Here is a 19,724-nt window from a genome sequence, read left to right on the forward strand (position 1 = left end):
TGTGTTGAAATCACCATCTTGAGTCTCTCTGCGCATGCGTACAATTCCGCAAGACATTCCAATATGCTAATGATATTCTCATACGCAACACTCCTCCCCCTTTAACTTGGAGGCAGGTAACACAATTTCACCTTGACGGTATATGATCTTTTACACAAATATAATTGAATAATACACTTTTTTCCAAGTCTTATTATTAAAGTCATCTTACAGTAATAATCATGCATAAAGTAAACTTGGCACATGATTTTTACATTCCACCCATCTTCCTTAAACGTAGTGTGGCAAACCAAATAAATGACACATTGCTTTATGTGTTTTCATTTATAAAGAACAAAATCCTCAAATCTTTTAGGTGTTCTTTTAGTTCTATTAGACATGCGTCTATGAGATTTGGCATGTGATCTGAGATATCAGGCTCTGGTTGTGATGTTGTGTTATCACTAGGGGCCAGAGGTTCATCACTCTCTGAAGTTCCTTCAGACTCTACACCTGCGGTTGGAGTAGGCAGAACTATCATTGGCTCTTTGCTTGGTTGAACCACTTCTCTTTGCTGGAAGTTGGTGTGCTGGTCACCTTTTGGTAAGTATGCTCTCATTTGATCTATATGACGACGCATGACTCTTCCCTCACTCAACTTTACTTTGTACATGACTTCACTGATTACTTCTGCTATCATTCCGTAAAGCCAAGGAGGACCTGATGTGAAGTTCTTGACCATTACATGATCATTCATCTCAAAGACTCGTTCCTTGCTTCCTCGATCTGCTGCCTTTTTCATTGAAGCTTGCTTCCTTCGTACAGATTTGCTTAGATCGGGTCGCCGACTGTCAAATTTATTGCGGATCTTTCGTCTGAACATCAGTTCACTGGGTGACTTTCCATTCGTTTCCTGGGATGTGACTCTGTACATCAACAAGAACTTCTGGAGCTTTAGTTCCAGGTCTGATCCTTTCCCTTTCTTCACACCTGCTTTCACCGTTCACACTTTCGGCTAGTCCGTTGCTGGACGGGTGTATGGGTGATGTTTGAATGTGGCAGATGTTGTTGCTGAGCAACCTGGCAAATTCCACCGACACAAACTGCGTACCGTTGTCTGTGACCACCGTTTTTGGTAACCCATGAGTTGCAAGCAACCGTCTCAGGGCAATCACTGTTGCTGCTGCTGTTGCGTGTCTCACCCGAATGGCTTCAATCCATTTGCTGTGAGCATCGACCACAATCAGCAAATTCTCCTCATCGAGGCTGGCATAGTCACAGTGAATCCTACTCCACGGTCTCTCAGGAAACTCCCATGGATGGATTTGTCTGTAACAGGACTATGTTGACAGCTTGGGCAACTTCTCACTTGTTGTTCCAACTCGTTGTTGATTCCTGGCCACCAGACGTATGATCTTGCCAATGCCTTCATTTTCACAATGCCAGGGTGCATGCTATGAAGTTCGTCAAGGATTCTAGTCCTCATCTCCCGATTATCTGGGATGACCACTCGTGCTCCCCACAGGATTATGTCATCCTCAACTGACAGCTCTTCTTTCTTGCTGGCAAAGGGCTTTACTTCTTCGGAAAGATTCCTTGCACTTGGCTATCCTTCCATGATGTGGATGATAGCCAAGTGCTATCATCCACATCAAGGATGACCTTTGAAAGAACTCTGTCCTTGGTAGCTCTCTTCAATTCCTGTGCATCAACAGGGCGTGTGTCCAGATCGGTGAGCAAGTTTATGCGTGCCGCTGGTGCTTCATCAAGCTCCGCGAGCTCAGGGTGATTCCATGAAGAGTCCTCTTCATGGATCGGCAAGCACGACAACGCATCTGCATTCTGGTGTTTCTTGCCTTCCCGATGGACAATCCTATAACTGTAGGCAGACAGGATCATAAGCCATCTTGCTACTTGAGCAGAGGCCATTGGGCCGGCAGGCTTGTGGTCACCAAATAGTCCCATCAGAGGCTTGTGATCAGTCACAATGGTGAAAGACCTCCCATGTAACTGCTTGCGGAACTTCTTCAGTCCGAAGATTATGGATAAACCCTCCTTTTCATATTGTGCATAGTTCACTTCGCTGGGCTTGAGAGTACGTGAGGCAAAATCTATCGACTGTTCTTGCCCATCTGAATCCACATGGCTTATCACAGCACCCAAGCCATAGGGGCTTGCATCCGTTTGGAGCAGGATTGTTTTGGTTGGATCGTAATGCGTCAGCACACTATCACTCTGTAGAAGACACTTGGATCTCTGGAATGCCTGCTCTTGTTCCTTTCCCCATTTGCTTTTGGATCAGGCTCGCTGCTTCCCCTCCCACTCTTTGAATCTGCTGATCTGTACTCATCCTTCAGCATTAGAGTCAACAGTGCAATCTCCTTTGACAGGTTGGGTATAAACTTCCTGTAATACCCAAGTAAGCTGAGGTATGCCTGGAGTTGGCTTTGGTTCACAGGCCGCTTTGCTTCCTGCACCGAATCAACTTTGACTTGAAGCGGACGAAGACCATTCTTGTTCAGTCGATATCCGAAATAGTCGACTGACTCTTGCAACAGTGCACACTTCTCCTTCAGACGTAACCCACTGGTTTCTAGTGTTGACAGGATTGCTTCCAGGTTCCTGAGGTGCTCTTCGTCAGTCTTTCTGCTGATGATGATATCATCAAGATATTAGCAATGTTACAAAATTTTGAGATTTTAAAAATCAAGTCTGCAATTTATCCCATCAGATAAAGCATAACAATAAGTTTAATTTGACACATAATTCACTTTCATATCTCAAGTAATAAAAAAGTTATGGCCAACTTCATACTCGGAAATTAGCATCTTGTTCCCTATTGATTTTCTATGGACATAACAAACAAGCTGTGATCGTGGACAGTCAAAAGCCCATAACCTTTTTAAAAATTAAGAGAACTGAATGAAATTTTCAGTTATCATAGATTGAAGCATTCTGAAACAAATATAAAATAATCTTACTTGGATGACCTGAAATTAAAGCATATAATTAGTTAGTTACCCAATTGTAGCTAATTTCAAACTTCAATTACTAGATCTAAACATCTATCCATTTCTTAATAAATGATTAACATTTTTAAATAGCCCAAGTGTCCAAATAATATTCACAAATAATTCACAATAAAACATGATTTTTAAATCTCATTTACATCAATTTATAGGCCAAATGGAAGGAATTTAGTGTTCAATTGCTGTAAATTAAAGTCAATTTAAATCAGCTTTCTAGTGGGTTCCTGTGAACGCGCTGGTTTAGAACGTTCACATTGCGCTGGATTTGTGCCCTCAAGTGCCCAGAAAAATACTGCGGGATATAAAGAGCCCAAAATGAACTACTCGCTATAGAAAACTTTATATACAGGGTTATATACAAGCCCCATTTAATGTAAAAATAAGGTACATACCTTTAATTGTTTGCTTTATAAAACCCTGGGGCTGCGAGAGGTTGCGGGTTGAGAGAGTGATTTTTAAACTACTATAACTATTATACAAGGCCATAAAAACTAATAATACCTTTTGCGACGGGGTCTTTCAGCGATTTTCCATTAATGATTTACTAGGCTGAACATTTTCGATTGCAACAGCCTAGTAAAAATCGCGTTTTAAACCCGCCCCCTCTAAACAGCGCCAAAATCACGCACACGGGGTAGGGCAGATGCTCAGCCACGATTCAGGTAGGTTTTGTAACATACCTAAAGATATGGCTTGCACATGGAAATATCTGCTAGCAGGCTCTCCATTGTTCTCTGGAACATGGCTGGTGCGCAAAAGGTAATCTGGTATACTCAAAGAGCCCTTTGTGCGTATTGATTGTGGTGAACCTCCAAGCTTCAGGGTCTAACTCTATCTGATGATATGTATGGGAGAGGTCTAATTTAGAGAACCTTTCTCCTCCTTCTAGTTCCTGCAGGAGATCCTGCTCCACTTTCAGCACCTTATTTGCTGTGAGCTTGTAATTACCACAGACTCTCATGCTCCCATCCCGTTTTGGAACAGCTATGTTCGGGCATGCGAAATCTGCTGTCTTCACCGGCTTGATAATGCCATCCTGCAGCAATTCACCCAATGCAGCATCAATCTGCTTTCCAGCAGCATATTAAACAGGGGCTGCCTTGTAAAACTTTGCTCCACTGTTTTCATCTTGTGGATACACTTTGGCTTGGTATCCTTTCAGTACTCCGTGAGTGCTTTTATCAAACTGTGTACACTATCCGGTGGACTTAGGCTTGGATCCGGAGTGTTCTGGCTGGCTGGATTTGACTGCAATCCAGGATACTTCCTCAACCAGTCTCTTCCCATTAGGCTTGCACCTTTCTTTACTACCACTAGGGTCAGCGTTTCTGGCTTCCTGTGAGGATCGAGCTGTGCCTGTATCGCTGCTTGTCCATAGATGTCCACCTTCTCGCCTGTGTAGGATTTCAGCTTGAGGCTATAGGGATCTAGTCTGGGGTCTTAACCGAGTTGCTGAAGACTTCTTCTGGTGCGATAGTCCATGGACTTCCAGTGTCCGCTTCTAGTACCTCCCTGCCGTTCACTATCAAAGTGGCTGTATACGGGTCAGAGTTCGTCAACTTGTTGATCGATTCATCTTCCAAGTGGCTCATGGTTGATGATTTCCAAGCGGCCTCCTCCAAGTGGTTTGCTTTTTTCTGGAATGGTCCCTTCCTCCGCTGGTAAGCTCTAACAGCATCACACTGGCTTTTGGTGTGACCCGTTCCTGAGCACCTGAAGCACCTACCATCTTGAAATTTACACATTGCTGGCTCATGGCTGCCGCCACATCTCCAGCACTTCTTGGAGAATTGGCCCTTGTCTCTGGAATGCCCTTGGTGGACTCCTTGTCATCTTTAGTCCAGACGCCTTCCTTTGAAGCTGATGGACGGAGGTAAAACCATCTTGAGGCTTTCCGATCTTCTTGATCTGATCTACATCTTGTTTAGCAACCTCCATCGCTGTCACAATATTGACTGCGTTCTCAAAGGTTAATTTGGGTGTACCCAACAGTTCTCGCTGGATGTTAACATCTGCACATCCTACCACCAATCTATCCCTTAGCATATTCTCCAATTCCTTAAAATTACACCCATCACTTAACTGTCGAAGCTTTGCTAGGAACTGAGGGATTGTTTCATTTGCTTGTGTGCATGTATAAAATCCAATATCTTTGCACTATTTCTGTTGGTTTTGGCGAGAAATTAGCAATTAACGGCTCCTTACATTCCTAGTGGGCTTAGCTGGCTGCAGCAATGCCCGTAGGGTGTGATAACCCTTGCTTCCTAAACCCGTAAGGAACAATGCTCTTTGCTTCTCTTCCGTAGTGATATCGTTTGAAGTAAACCAAGCTTCTAAGACTTCGGTCCATTCCTCAAAAGAATAACCAGATTCTAACTGGGGCACATTCCCAACTATTAGATTAGCCATGGTTACATTGTTGCTACTCAGGTACACTACGTGCCATCCTCTTACACAATGTTCTCTGCAATGGACTTAATTCCTTTACAAAACCATTGAGCAGTTATCCAGTAAATTCACTACCAATAATTCTCTTATAGGGAGGTTGCACGCAGTTGAGGTCATGACCCGTGACCCGTACTGTTGCCACGCAACGCCAACTGGAGTACACGCGATGAACTGCAGGTAAGCATTTACTATGGCTGCCAGCACAGCAGGCCCTTCTTCTGGCCCAGCATCCGGACCGTTTGCACATTCGCAGACCCCGGGCCATCTATACCCGCGGCCGGCGGTGGGGGGGGAGAGAGGGTCGGGGGGAGGTTGGGGCGGGGGAGGAAGAGGTCGGGGTGTCAGTACAGAGCGATCAGTGGTTCTGGGTGGGTGGAGGGAGCAGACCCATCCCCAACTTTGCTGCAGCTGACGTTGCCCAGACGTTGGTGAGGTGAGTTGGTGAGGTGACGTTGCCCCACCTCACCCGGCCCCGCTCCACCCGGCCCCGCTCCACCCGGCCCCGCTCAACCCGGCCCCGCTCCACCCGGCCCCGCATCACCCGGCCCCGCATCCACCCGGCCCCGCATCACCCGGCCCCGCTCCACCCAGCCCCGCTCCACACCCGGCCCCGCTCCACCCGGCCCCGCTCCACCCGGCCCCGCTCCACCCGGCCCCGCTCCACCCGGCCCCGCTCCACCCAGCCCCGCTCCACCTGGCCCCGCATCACCCGGCCCGCTCCACCCAGCCCCGCTCCACTCAGCCCCGCTCGACCCCGCCCCGCTGCACCCGGCCCCGCTCCACCCGGCCCCGCTCCACCCAGCCCCGCTCCACCCAGCCCCCCGCTCTCCACCCGGCCCCGCTCCACCCAGCCCCGCTCCACCCGGCCCCCCCGCTCCACCCGGCCCCTCTCCACCCGGCCCCTCTCCACCCGGCCCCGTATGTGGGTGCTGCCGACCACAGCCCCTGACATTGCAGCCCACAGGGGGAGACAGGGTGGAGGACGGCCGTGGCTGGACAGCTCTGACCCTGGGGGGATGAGTGGGGGCTGTCCCGAGGGATGCGCTCCTTCGGCCTCTTACACCTTGGTGCTCAGGTTCAGAGCAAAGATATTAGAGGGTGTTTAGAGCATATTTAGAGGATATTAGAGCATTTGGTTCTGAGCGCTCAGTCACCCAAAAAATTAACCCCGCAATATTGCAATCAAATTGCTCTGACTTTCGCTTTATTTAGCGAAGGCTTATCGAGATGGCACTGTCTCTCTGGACACAACAATGAATACGGCTAATAGTCGCGGATTGTAAAATACACTACACCATGAGATAACACCAGTTTACATACCTTCCCGCTTTCAATAACAGCACCCACAATTTTTTACAGTGCACAAAATGGTAATTTCGGCGGTTTTTAACAGGAAAGAAAGTACGCGTTTTATGTGCTAACAGTGTATACCGAATCCGTATACCATATGTCCTCCACATGGATTGAGCTGCTCCGTGCATCATGCCCTTTGACCCGATGACCTTACATGCAACCCCCCTATACTAATCGATTTATACTAATATACGAATATAATAATATACTAATATAATAATCGATTTATACCAACATACTAATATTAATAATATACTAACATAATAATATACTAATATATTTCAAGCCATATACATGCAATATACACATATATCCTCTAAATTATTTTTATCAATGAACAATACACTAAATTTGTAACGTCCAGATTTTGCTGCGCTGAATTCACCGGTTGTCACGGGCTGGCTTTGCTGGCTTCACGGGCTAGCTTTGCTGGTTACGCGACGTCCGGCTGGCGACACGGTAGACCTCCGGCTAGGTAAGTTGACTGCATCAGAGCTACATCACTTACCGATGTGTCCTTGCGTTATCACCAGCGCTGGCTCTCGGAGACTCGGCTTCTCGTCGTCGGTGGTGGTTGCTGGCCTCATCCCTGGGCTGCACGGCACTGGAAAGTGTTTCAGGTAAGCAAACAAGGTCGCCATTCTGCTGGCTAGGTTTTCGTGGGCTTCTAGATTGGCTGCCCCGCTACAGCACTGCTTGTTACATGGCGATTGTGTGTTCCCGTTCCAACTTTTTGCGCGCCAAATACATACTCTTCTTTAACTTTCTGTTTGATCTTGAGAATACCTCGAATCAACTGCAATTCTGTTCCTGCTAACGAATTCGACATCCTCATCGATAAATTGTTATGTATTGGTGCGGGAAACGGACTTAAATAAGACTCGGAACACACAGGTACTTAACATGCTTCTTGTATTCAAAACGCCATCTTGAGTCTCTCTGCGCATGCGTACAATTCCGCAAGACATTCCAATATGCTAATGATATTCTCATAGACAACACGCTCCTTCGGCCGCTTTCACCTTGGTGCTCGGGTTCAGAGCAAAGATACTAGAGCATTTGGTTCTGAGCGCTCAGTCACCCTCCGCAATTATTTACAGCGCAAAACTTGAACATTTCGGCGTTTTTTAACAGGTAAGAAAGTACGCGTTTCATGTGTTAACAGTGTATGCCGAGGCTGCCATGTCCTCCAGATGGATTGAGCTGCTCCGTGCGACATGCCCTTTGACCCGATTACCTTACATGCAACCCCCCCATTTTGTGGGGTCAACTTGATTGAATTATCCATTACCTATTTTTGTATATTCATTGGATAATTTGTCCTTTAATATCCACTTTGATGTACTGCAAACAAAATTGTACCCCCTTCCACCAATTCTGAACCTGATTGATTCACTTCATATGTGACATGAGTTCCATGCTTTCCCAGTAGAAAATTGGGAATTACTCATGCAAATATCATATTAAAATGAAATCATATATCTTGGGCATGAAAATAGCTCCACAGAGTTGATGGGAGCTAATTGCCATGATCGTCAATGCAATTGTACAGCCGCATTCACTGATTTGCTATTGCCACTTGTCATGCAGAACGTCTGGGCATATTGAACATGCTGACCAATTAGAACTTCTGGTTATACTGAACATGCAGGCATGTAGAACATCTAGATATAGTGACCATGCTGGCATGTGGAACATATGTGTATATTGAACATGTTGTCATGCAGAACATCTGGATATAGCCAACATGCTTGCATGTGGAACTGTGCATATTGAACCTACTGGCATGCAGTACTTCTAGATACAGTGAACATGCTGCATGTGGAACATCTGTGCATATAGAATATGCTGGCATGCAGAACATCTGGGTGTAATGAACTCATTGGCCATGCACAACATCTGGATGTATTGAACACACTGGCATGTGGAACATCTGTGCATGTTGAACATGCTGGCATGCAGAACATCTGGGTGTAGTGAACTCACTAACCATGTAGAACATCTGGGAATATTAAACACACACGTTCTGCAAGACATTTACTCAAACAAAGATATACAATGTCCTAAACAGGGACATGAATATATATTTTATGGATAGAGATGTGTGCATCAGAATCTTGTTCTAAGAGTGCAATATGGAAATCAAAGGGAGCAAAAAATGTTTTGATTAATTAACAGTAAGAGCGCCAGGCGCAGAATTGTTCATATTCAAATTTCAATATACATTCTTGTTATGAAGCTATGGACATGGAAAACACATTGAGAACATTTACTAACTTAATCAGGGAAAGAAACGTAGACATTCAAATATGAGATTTCTAGTCAGCATTGAGCAAGTACAAGCTTTTTAGAACAGTAACCTTTTTAATAATATTCTTTAACATAGGTAATGTGTACACAAACCATAAATACTGAAATATTCCTAATTATTGTCATCCAATCCAGCCATATATTTTAAATAATATTCCTGTTTACATTTTTCTTTCCTTTTTTTGGTGGTTATGTATTTTTGTTAAGCAGAACAGAAACATTAGGTTAAACATGAAATGCAAAAGTAAAATAAATACATATTTCCCTCAAATGCATAGTTTCATGAAAGTGGCAGCAGTGAAGAAGGTTTTTGGCATGTTGGCCTTCATCAGTCAGGGCATTGAATATAGAAGTATTGTATTCAGTTTTGATCACCCTGTGATAGAAAAGATAAGCTGGAAAGAGAAGATTCACGAGAATGTTGTCAGGACTTGAGGGCTAGAGCTATAGGAAGAGGTTGGTGAATGGTCAAGGTCTTCTTCCCATGGTAGGAGAATCAAGAATTAGAAAGATAAGAGGGAACATATTTAACAGGAACTCGAGGGGCAACGTTTTTACAAAGATGGTGGTTGACATATGGAAGAAGCTGCCAAAGGAAGTCGTTGAGGCAGGTACAATAGCAACATTTAAAAGACATTTGGACACGTACGTAGATAGGAAAAGTTTAGAATGATAGGAGTAATCCACAGGTGAATGGGACTAGTTTAGATGGGGCACCTCGGTCAGCTTGGATAAGTTGGGCCGAAGGGCCTGTTTTTGTGTTGGGTTAATCTATGACTCGAAAATAAATATTGCTTTAAGTGATTACTTCAAAAGTTCTTTCAGACATTCCTCTTTTTCACCTTTTTTATATAAATAATTGTTTATTCGCCATGCTAATAGCTCTGAGAACTGTGCTTTACATTTATACCTAAGCAGATTCTTATTTTTTATTTATATTTCTATTTGTTGACGGATAAACTCTAGTCAAAGTAATATAATCAGGAATCATCATCTCAGAAGTGATACAATTAATTATAGGGCACAAAATAGAAAGTACTGGAAATGCTCAGGAATGCAGGAAGCATGAATATTTGAAAATTAAAAAAAAAAAATCATATTTGCAACATTTAAACAAATTTTCTTTGAGTAACTGTAAAGCTTGTGATGTATTCTCAGAAACAGGGCTGCAACATTTCAAGGCTTACGTGGGCAGAAATGATAAAGACCAGCATTGAATGCAAAGTTCCTAATCAGTGGAACTTTAAAATAGTTGTGCCAAGCAATGTAGCCAAATATAGTGCAGGATATAGGTTTCCAAAAGCATTCCAGACTTTTACAATTTCAAGTCTTGGAAGAGAGGGAGAAACAAGATAATATTGGAATCTGTGAAGTACTGCAGCCAAGAGTAGTAACTTACAAGGGGAATGTGTTGTATAATATGAACCAACATTAAAATATCCTAAACTACAATTTCACTCTTCCTTCACAGATGAATAACAGATGATGCTTTCACATTGCTCAAAGCAAAGAAAAGTTGTTAACTAGGGTTTGTGAAAACTAATAGGATATGTACAATATAAGTAACAACAGAACATAAATATATATAAATCCAGCCTTTGAAAGAATGCTCTTCTATTTGATTTTAAGAGAGCAGACATTTAGACATTAGATTTCAGAGATATTAACAACAAAACATAATACAGTTTTGTTCCAGAAATACAATAGCTCTATAAATACAGCAATTACAATCTTTAGAAAGCTTTCAATATTAGTCTAATCCTGTTACACACAAAATAAAAAAAATATTCCTTTTAGTAACAGGTATTTGAGAAATGTGTAGCTTGTTAAAGCTAAAATACAGCATCCTAAATTTACAGAGCAGACATGCAGATGACAGGCAAAGTTACAGTTGAGATCAGTTGGAAATACATTACAGAACATGCTATAAAGCCACATCAAACCATTTCTGTATTGCATTTATTAAAATTATTTTAATGAACTTTTATTTTGACCTGAAGCACCCTGCTAAAATCTTTAGCATTGTTTATTGACATGGATCATCCAATCTGTCTACTTGCATTTGAAACCCAATTTTTAGCAGCACTTAAACCAATGAGCATGTCTATTGGTTTTAGACAAACAGTGCCAATATTGCACAGACAGAGAATGCAGTTATAAGCAACGGACCTGCTGAAATATTTAGTAGCAGACGATTAAATTCCAACTTTCTGTTAGGGTAATGAGTAAAGTGGAAAGAAGTGAGTCGGTTTTCTCTTCCGGTATTGTTGGAGTCTGTTTAATAAATATATTGTCTTACCCAAAACGATGAAATCGGTTACATGTTGTACAAAGCCTGACAATTAATTTGAGGAGGGGTTGGGCTGTTGAAGTACATTAAACACATTATTCACCAGAATAATTAAAAATAAATGACTGCTTATTTCCCGATAATGTTATAAGATCAAAATGAGAAAAAATGGAATTTGTTATTGAAGTGTCCAGAGCAATATTAGACTGATGTTGTAGATCAATTCTTTAAACTGCTGGAAACAATTGACGGTGTCTTTTAAGTGATTAAACGTTGGTAGCTGATGGCTTAATTTTCCAAATGAAAACTGCAACTTCTCTCCAAGGCACATCCTAGTGTAAAGGTTGCATGGAATTTCAGCTCAACTTCCCGTCCTCTCAGGTTCTACCCATCTGTGTTGTAGGTTCGCCGACTGTCCCTAATCAGCTGAGTTTTCTCATTTGCGTTTGTTGGCTGAAGAACGATTGGAGGCTCTCCATCTGCAACTACAAAGCAACAAGGACGGCGGCATTAGCACATTAAACTGGTGTGTGTGTGGATACTGTATGCTTGGAAATATCCAAAAGTTAACAGAAGATTTTACTGCAGGCTTCAGCAAAACCAAGCCATCCGGATCAACCAGCAGTGTACAGAAAGGAACTGCAGATGCTGGTATATACGCAGTAAACACAAAGTGCAGGAGTAACTCAGCGGATCAGACAGCACTTCTGGAGAAAAAGGATGGGTGACATTTTGGGTCGGGACCCTTATCTATCTGATGAACTGGCATTTCACACAGAGTGTGGAATTCTCTGCCTCAGGGGGCAGTGGAGACTGGGTCTCTGGATGCTTTCAAGAGAGAGTTAGATAGTGCACTTAGGGATAGCAGTGTTAAGGGATATGGAGAGAAGGCAGGAACGGGGTACTGATTATGGATGATCAGTCATGATGACATTGAATAACGGTGCTGGCTCGAAGGGCCAAATGGCTTACTCCTGTACCTATTGTCTATTGTCTATGCTGGTCATTTTTGCATTTATTTCTTGCCTATAAAAAGTGCAATTGTGTTAAAGGCATGTTTTTATTTTCCCTCAAACATTTCAGTTTATTTTCCCTCAAAATTTTCAGTTAATAAATAATTTCTCTTCTCCTATGGAAACAAGGCCAAAACATTCTGCAATAATTAATAAACCGTGTCTACATTGCGCAGATGACTGCAAGTATTCAGGGGTGGCTCCACAGCTAAATCATTGATGGAATCCATTTCAGCCAAGACAGCTGAAGAAACATTCCCCACCATCCATCGTTGAGTGAATTGCATAAACGAGATTGGTATGTTGTTTCTTACTTTGGAAATTCTCACCTGTTTTAAAGCAAGCAAAATTCAAATGAACCACTGTGCTGTGTCAATATTAACAAATTAATAAAGCATCTCCATGAGCTGATTCTGGAAAATCTAGATACGAGTAGATGTATTAAGGAGAATGATTTATATCTCTGGGGATTTGAATGTGATATGTCTTACACTGCAGTTGCTATCATGAGGTGATGCCTCTTTAAAATACAATGTGTGAATTCCTCACATAATTTAAGTAAATTCACCATTTGATTAGATGTAAGGCATTAAATTCCCTGATTTAAAGTCTGATTTGTTCAAATAAATATTTCTGCTCCAGATCTCTGTCCAATAACCCCCTTCTGGAAACTGTGAGTGAACACAAAGCACCAAGAATGGAGATTCCCAGATCCTTTGATATTGAACTTGGTCAAGTCACTTATTTTGGGTTAGGCACATAGGGAGAGTGAAAGGATAAAATATACAACTCAAAAATAATAGTCCATAAGACCGTAAGGCATTGGAGGCCCTCCGCCATTCAATCATGGCTGATCTATTTAAATAAACTCAATTAGTTCAGAAAGTGAAAATTACTGCTTCCCCTTCTCCTTTGCAGCCATTCCTCTTCATTCCATTTCTGTGCCAAGTTTAAATTTTTATAAGCTCAGCAGAATGCCCAGTCTAAGTGCTGGAAAATTCAGCATGGCAGTGCTCTGCTGCTGGACTCTCTGTGGAGTCCAACATTCGAGCAGAGTGGTGAAACTATCAATAGAGTATATGGCTGACAAATGTGGGAGCCCAAAATGCCTTGACACCTACAGTGGATTAAAAGCTGGCAGTTTGGTATGGAATTGCCAGCATTCCCAACGGAGTAAGTCTTTATTGACAAAAATGGCATGATGAATAATTGAACAAAAAACCCCGCACGGTCTGAGCCATGCTAATAAACCATTTCTTTACATTAAGAACATTAAGGTCAAGGACAAATGTAAATGCGGTGTCAGCAATAGTCATAATCAAATCAAGTAACTTAAATACTATTGACCAAGGAGTAGCAGAGTGGTCTACGCTCTCACTGAAACTTGCACAGGGCAGGTATGCTCATTGACACTTCAATGCTGTTGAAGTTTAGGCTGGCGAATGGATAGTAATCTGTTTCCAAGTTTTAAAAATAGAAAGATCATGTGGCAGGCTGTCAGAAATATTTCAAAAGCTTTTATAAGGCAACATGTTGCTTGCAAATATTGTGGCAATACATCCATATTGTATAGTATAGTATATCTTTATTGTCATTTCCTGAGTATTCACATACCCAGAGGAAACAAAAAAGCATTGCTCAACCAGTCCATATTGATGGTTTATGCTGAGAAATTCAGTGTGCATTAAAAATAAATAGAAATAAAAATACATATATCATGAACAAATTAACACTCTACTAAACATCAACAGGCGTTCCGATCGGCAGCGGCACGACAGTGGCTCTGCTGCAGTGTGTCCAGGTTGGTGGTTGGTGCGCGATACTTTGGCAGGGGGCAAAGTCCGTTTAGCAGTCTTATAGCCTGCGGGAAGAAGCTGAGGAGCATCCTGCTGGTTTTGCAGCTAATGCTCCTGTATCTCTTCCCAGATGGCAGGATGGAGAATATGTGATGCGATGGGTGGTAGGGATCATTGATGATGGAGATGGCTCTGCTGATACATCTCTTCCTGTATATGTCCAGCAGGAAAGGGGGTGGAGCACCAATAATCCTGCTGGCGGTCTTCACAATCCTGTCTAGTTGGTGCCCTTCGTACGCCTTGCAGCTCCCGAACCATATTGATGGTTTATGCTGAGAAATTCTCGCTGTCAAGTCACTGTGGGAACTTTGAGAATCTGGTCTCCAGTGTATTTCAGAGAATTACACCCAACCAGGGGATTTACTTTATGTTGGAAAGTATATTAAAAATTAATTGAAAAATATGAACATTTCAGCTCTTTCTCCACCTGTTTGCTGCTTCCTCTGCCTTCCCCGTGTGTGTCACCTTGCTCTGGAACATCCACATAAAGACATTTCAGAAATGGAACCAACTTCTGTCTTATCTTTCATGATATTTAGTTCCTTGACTTGTCTTAGCAAACCTTCTTAAATAAAGGTACAGCATTAGCCACCCTCTAGTCTCTGGTACTTCCTCCATAACTAAATATGGTGCCAATATCATTTCCAGGGCTTCAATAATTTCTCTCCTAGCTTTCCGGAATGTCTGCGGATACATTTGGTCAGGCCCCAGGGATTTACCCACCTTAATATTCTTTAAGACTGCTAGTACCAACTCTTTTGTAATTCAGATATAGTCCAAGGCATCACCACTGATTTCCTCAGTCCATTTGCTTCCATGACCTTCACCTCAGTCAATACAAATGAGAAGTACTGAATTAACACTTGCCCTATCTTTTACAGCTCCACTCATGGTTGATGCTTAAGAGATCTCATTCTCTCCCCTGCTCTTAATATACCTGTAGAATCTCAGGATTTTCCTTTATCTTGTCTGCCACAACTATCTTGTGTTCTATTCAGTGACTTTAAATTAGATCGCCAAATATGCGCGGTGGTTAAGTCCAGCTTCTTTCACCTAAGGAAGCTGGCGAAGGTGAAGCCCATTCTCGAGTGGCAGCATTTTGAAACAGTAATCCATGCCTTTATTACATCTAGGCTGGATTACTGTAACGCGCTGTATTTTGGAGTTGCTCGTTCTTCACTGGCTCGTCTCCAGTTGGTTCAGAATGCTGCTGCTCGCCTTTTAACTGGGATTCGAAAGAGGGAGCACATATCGCCAATTCTGGCCTCCCTCCACTGGCTCCCGGTGCACTTTCGAGTTAATTTTAAGATACTGTTATTTGTTTTTAAATCTCTGAATGGGCTCGCCCCGCCTTACCTCTCTGAGCTGCTCCACCCATATGCTCCTGCCCGGTCCCTCAGGTCAGCTGGTCACCTGGAGGTACCGAGGTCTAATCGGAGGCTCAGAGGGGATAGAGCCTTCTCTGTTGCTGCTCCGGCACTCTGGAACACCCTGCCGTTGCACATCAGACAGGCCCCCTCACTGTCCATCTTCAAATCCAGTGTTAAAACACATTTGTACTCCCTGGCTTTTGACCATGCCTGAGACTTTGTTTCTGTTTTTCGTGTTTTTAATGTTTCTTTATTTTACATTTCTTTTCCTACTATTTCTTTTGATTGTTATTTTTGGTGTGTATTAACTTTTTTATCAATGATTAGTGATGTACAGCACTTTGTTGCAACTATGATTGTTTTTAAAGTGCTCTATAAATAAAATATTATTATTATTATTATTATTATTATTATTATTATTATTATTATTATTATTATTATTATTATTATTATATTTGTCCTCACAATTTCCTCTTACTCATACATTCATCAAGAGCTTTGCGATCTCATCTGCCTATACCTGACATATGCTTCCTTTTGAGATAGACACAAAATGCTGGAGTAACTCAGCGGGACAGCCAGCATCTCTGGAGAGATGGAATGAGTGACGTTAAGAAGGGTCTCGACCCTTCTCGGGCCTGTCCCGCTGAATTACTCCAGCATTTTGTGTCTATCTTCAATTTAAATCAGCATCTGCAGTTCTTTCCTACACATATGCTTTCTTTTCTCTGGCACCTCGATATCCCTAGTCATCCCGCACTCCAAAAACAATCTTGCCCTTCATTCTAATTGGAACATTCTCTCACTGAACTCTTCCAATCTCATCTTTAAAAGCCTTCCACTTGCCAGGCATTTCATTACCGGTAAAGAGCATCTCCAAAGCACCTTCTGCAAGTTCCTATCTAATACCTTCATAATTGATCTTGCCCAGGTTTAGGACTTTAACTTGTAGACAGTTACGAACTATTCACATTGCTGGGCCTGGGTTCACCTGATGGCAGATGTCCTACCTCCCTCTAGTTGCTCAGCCAGTCCCTCGGTATTGAGGATGACTTGCTTCTACTCTGTGAGTCATAGTGAGGAATGGTTGGTGTCTGTGCGGGACTTCTTTTAACATGGGACAGGCATTGGATTTACAAAACCAGATGACAAATTAGTAATTTTGTGATTAAGAAAGAAAACCATACATATACAACGTAAAAGGCAATTTAGCCCATCAAGTCTATGCCAACTCACAATAATTTTCCCTGTAACATATTCTCCCCACATGACCATCAGTATACCATCTTCCCACATTAATGACAATTTACAGTGGCCAAACTAAAAGCTTTTCACTGTACCTCGGTACACGTGACAATAAACTAAACTAAACAATTAACTTCCAGCCAACATGCCTCTGGGATGTGGGAGGAAATTGGTGTACCTGGAGGAAGCCTACTCAGACAGCATCAAGTAATTGAATAAATCTGAAACAAAAAGCTTGGCTACAAGAGTGGTGCAGTTAGTAGAGCGGTTGCCTTACACTTCCAGAGAACCTCTATTGAGGTCAGGATTGAACCCTGTTCACTGGAACTGTAAGAATCATTTTTCACACAGAGAGTGGTGAATCTCTGGAATTCTCTGCCACAGAAGGTAGTTGAGGCCAGTTCATTGGCTATATTTAAGAGGGAGTTAGATGTGGCGCTTGTGGCTAAAGCGATCAGGGGGTATGGAGAGAAGGCAGGTACGGGATACTGAGTTGGATGATCAGCCATGATCATGGCGGTGCAGGTTCGAAGGGCCGAATGGCCTACTCCTGCACCTATTTTCTATGTTTCTATGTAAGCCAACAGCTCTACTAACCGCACCCATCTTTTACCCAAGGTTTTTGTTTCAGATTGATTAAATTACTTGATTTTAAATGGGCTTTAAATGCATGTCTCCAGCTCCATGACACAGGCCTCTGGATATATGTCCAGTAACTTAACCACAGCATGACTATATCTAGTACTGTACAAATCCCCTGAGATCAGATGTCACCATTCATATTTCCAAGCCTGGCACCATTTGGAGATCAGAAATTATATTGGAGTTATTTCATTACCAGACATAAATGGAAGCTAAATAAAGCTAAAGCTAAATAAAGTATCAAAGGCGAGGAGGCCCACCGAGTCCGCACCGATCAGTAATCCCTGCATATTAACACGATCCCAGCACATTAACCCTATCCTATATATGCTAAGGCCAATTTACATGAATGCAAAGCCAATCAACCTACAAACTTGTACGTCTTTGGATTGTGGAAGGAAACTAAAGATCTCGGAGAAAACCCACGCAGTCACGGGGAGAACCTATAAACTCCATACAGACAGCACTCGTAGTCGGGATCCAACCCGGGACTCTGGTGCTGAAAGCGCTGTAAGGCAGCAACTCTACCGCTACGCCACTGTGCCGCCCCATGGCTTGATGGCGAATATTGACAGTAAGAGTGTATAACCTGACACAATGCCTTCAGACACGGTTGCCGGGGAGCAGTAGGTGTATAAGGAAGAGGATGCACACTGCTTTTTGGGTGACTCCAGAGGAACCAATGCAGGACAGGAAGACAACCCTTTGCTGCAAATACACTGGCTAAGACTGAACAGGTATTTGTGGATTTTGATCACAGGAAAGTAGCTGTTCTATAAAAAACTACAATCAGATGTATCAAACTGCCCATCTCTTTACTACAAGGCCAAGTAAGAAATCCAGGTCCATGCAGTTAAATCGGGGCCCATGGACTTGCAGGCACATACTCTTCATGGCGATTATTATTGCCTGCGTGGACGTGGGTGTAAGTGTGCGGTGGGGTTTCACAACTAATTTTGCCATCTTGTAAAGTGTCCCAGTAACAGATGTCACTCCCACGTACTCAAAACTACTGCCCCGATCCCAAACAAGGTTGCGTGATCCACTAATATTCTCAAATTCTATTCAGTCCTTCAACATTTCTCTGCTAATATTGAAAAGGCCCAATAAAAACAGAAAATACTGGAAACACCCAACAGGTGGAGCAGTATCAGTAGAAAGAGAAACAGTTAACATTTCAGTTCTGAGCAAATATACTGGTATCTTTGTTCCGGGTGCCTGAGTCCCACAGCCCTATGTTAGCAATGCTTCACGCAAAGCAGCTTCATGTGCTTTGAGTTACTACAATATCCCTTTTGTCTCACCCTAATTGCCTTTGTTTTACCATGTCTTCCCCACCTTTTTCTGCAACGGAAAACTAACTTGTATGTTATACTAGACCAAGTGCAGACCCGTTGGATCTGCTCCCCCAATGGTGTGATCCCCCAACCCAATATTCCACCATGCACCCGTCTCCTCCAACGGAACTGAACCCGTTCCCAAATGTAAGATTCCAGTACTCCCCTGCCTCCCTCAGCAATGAATTGAAAAAAAAATCCAATTGCACTTCCCTGCCTGCTGCAGCAGTTCCAATTGCAATACCAATTGGCCCTCCCCCTCCTGTTGAAGCACTTGCTGTGATATCCCATTGAGGTGAAAAGTTCAGAGTGTTCCTGTCTTGCAACTTTGTTTTGAAGTGTGTTGGAAGCTGATAGGAAGGAGCAGCGAATCAAAAGGAAGAAAGGCAGCCGGACGCCAGGCGGCAGGCGGCAGCCACAGACTTCTATATAATAATAGATAGAAGATAGAAGATAGATGATATCTATTATTCTCCTTGCCATTTCTGACCTGAAACATGAAATCTGGTTCTAGTTCTACAGACTCTACAGATCTCCTGAGTGTTACCTGCATGTTCTGTTTTATTTCAGATTTACAATACCTGCAATCTTATGATTTTCAATACACTGACCCAACAGGTGAGACTATTTTTGGCGAGCTACTGAGAGTGTTTATCTAACTGACGATGAGGCTTCAGGCTCAGTATTATGTGAGACTTGTGCTTCTCCACACAGGAGCCTGAACTCAGCACTCAGGCAGAATTAATTTCTAAACCACTAGGACAGCATAAAACATACTTGTTCATTTGTGATAAAGATTCATGTTTAGAAATTCTGCCAGAATAAATGTGGTAAATGAGTGTTGTCAATTGC

The 19,724-nt window shown here is 42.7% G+C and overlaps 1 protein-coding gene across 3 annotated transcripts in view; it reads right to left on the reverse strand.

Moving 5' to 3' along the window:
* Positions 1 to 8,285: 8,285 nt before the first annotated feature.
* Positions 8,286 to 19,724, reverse strand: part of LOC129696253 (dnaJ homolog subfamily C member 5-like) — a 156,571-nt gene continuing 145,132 nt past the window's right edge. For all 3 annotated transcript variants that reach the window (XM_055633978.1, XM_055633977.1, XM_055633976.1), the window contains one exon: positions 8,286 to 11,894. In XM_055633978.1, the coding sequence (XP_055489953.1) occupies positions 11,794 to 11,894 (101 nt within the window). In that variant the 3' untranslated portion in view covers positions 8,286 to 11,793. The remainder of the gene's footprint in view (positions 11,895 to 19,724) is intronic.

This window comes from Leucoraja erinacea, chromosome 4 (assembly GCF_028641065.1).
Source record: "Leucoraja erinacea ecotype New England chromosome 4, Leri_hhj_1, whole genome shotgun sequence".
In the NCBI taxonomy this organism is placed as follows: domain Eukaryota; kingdom Metazoa; phylum Chordata; class Chondrichthyes; order Rajiformes; family Rajidae; genus Leucoraja; species Leucoraja erinaceus.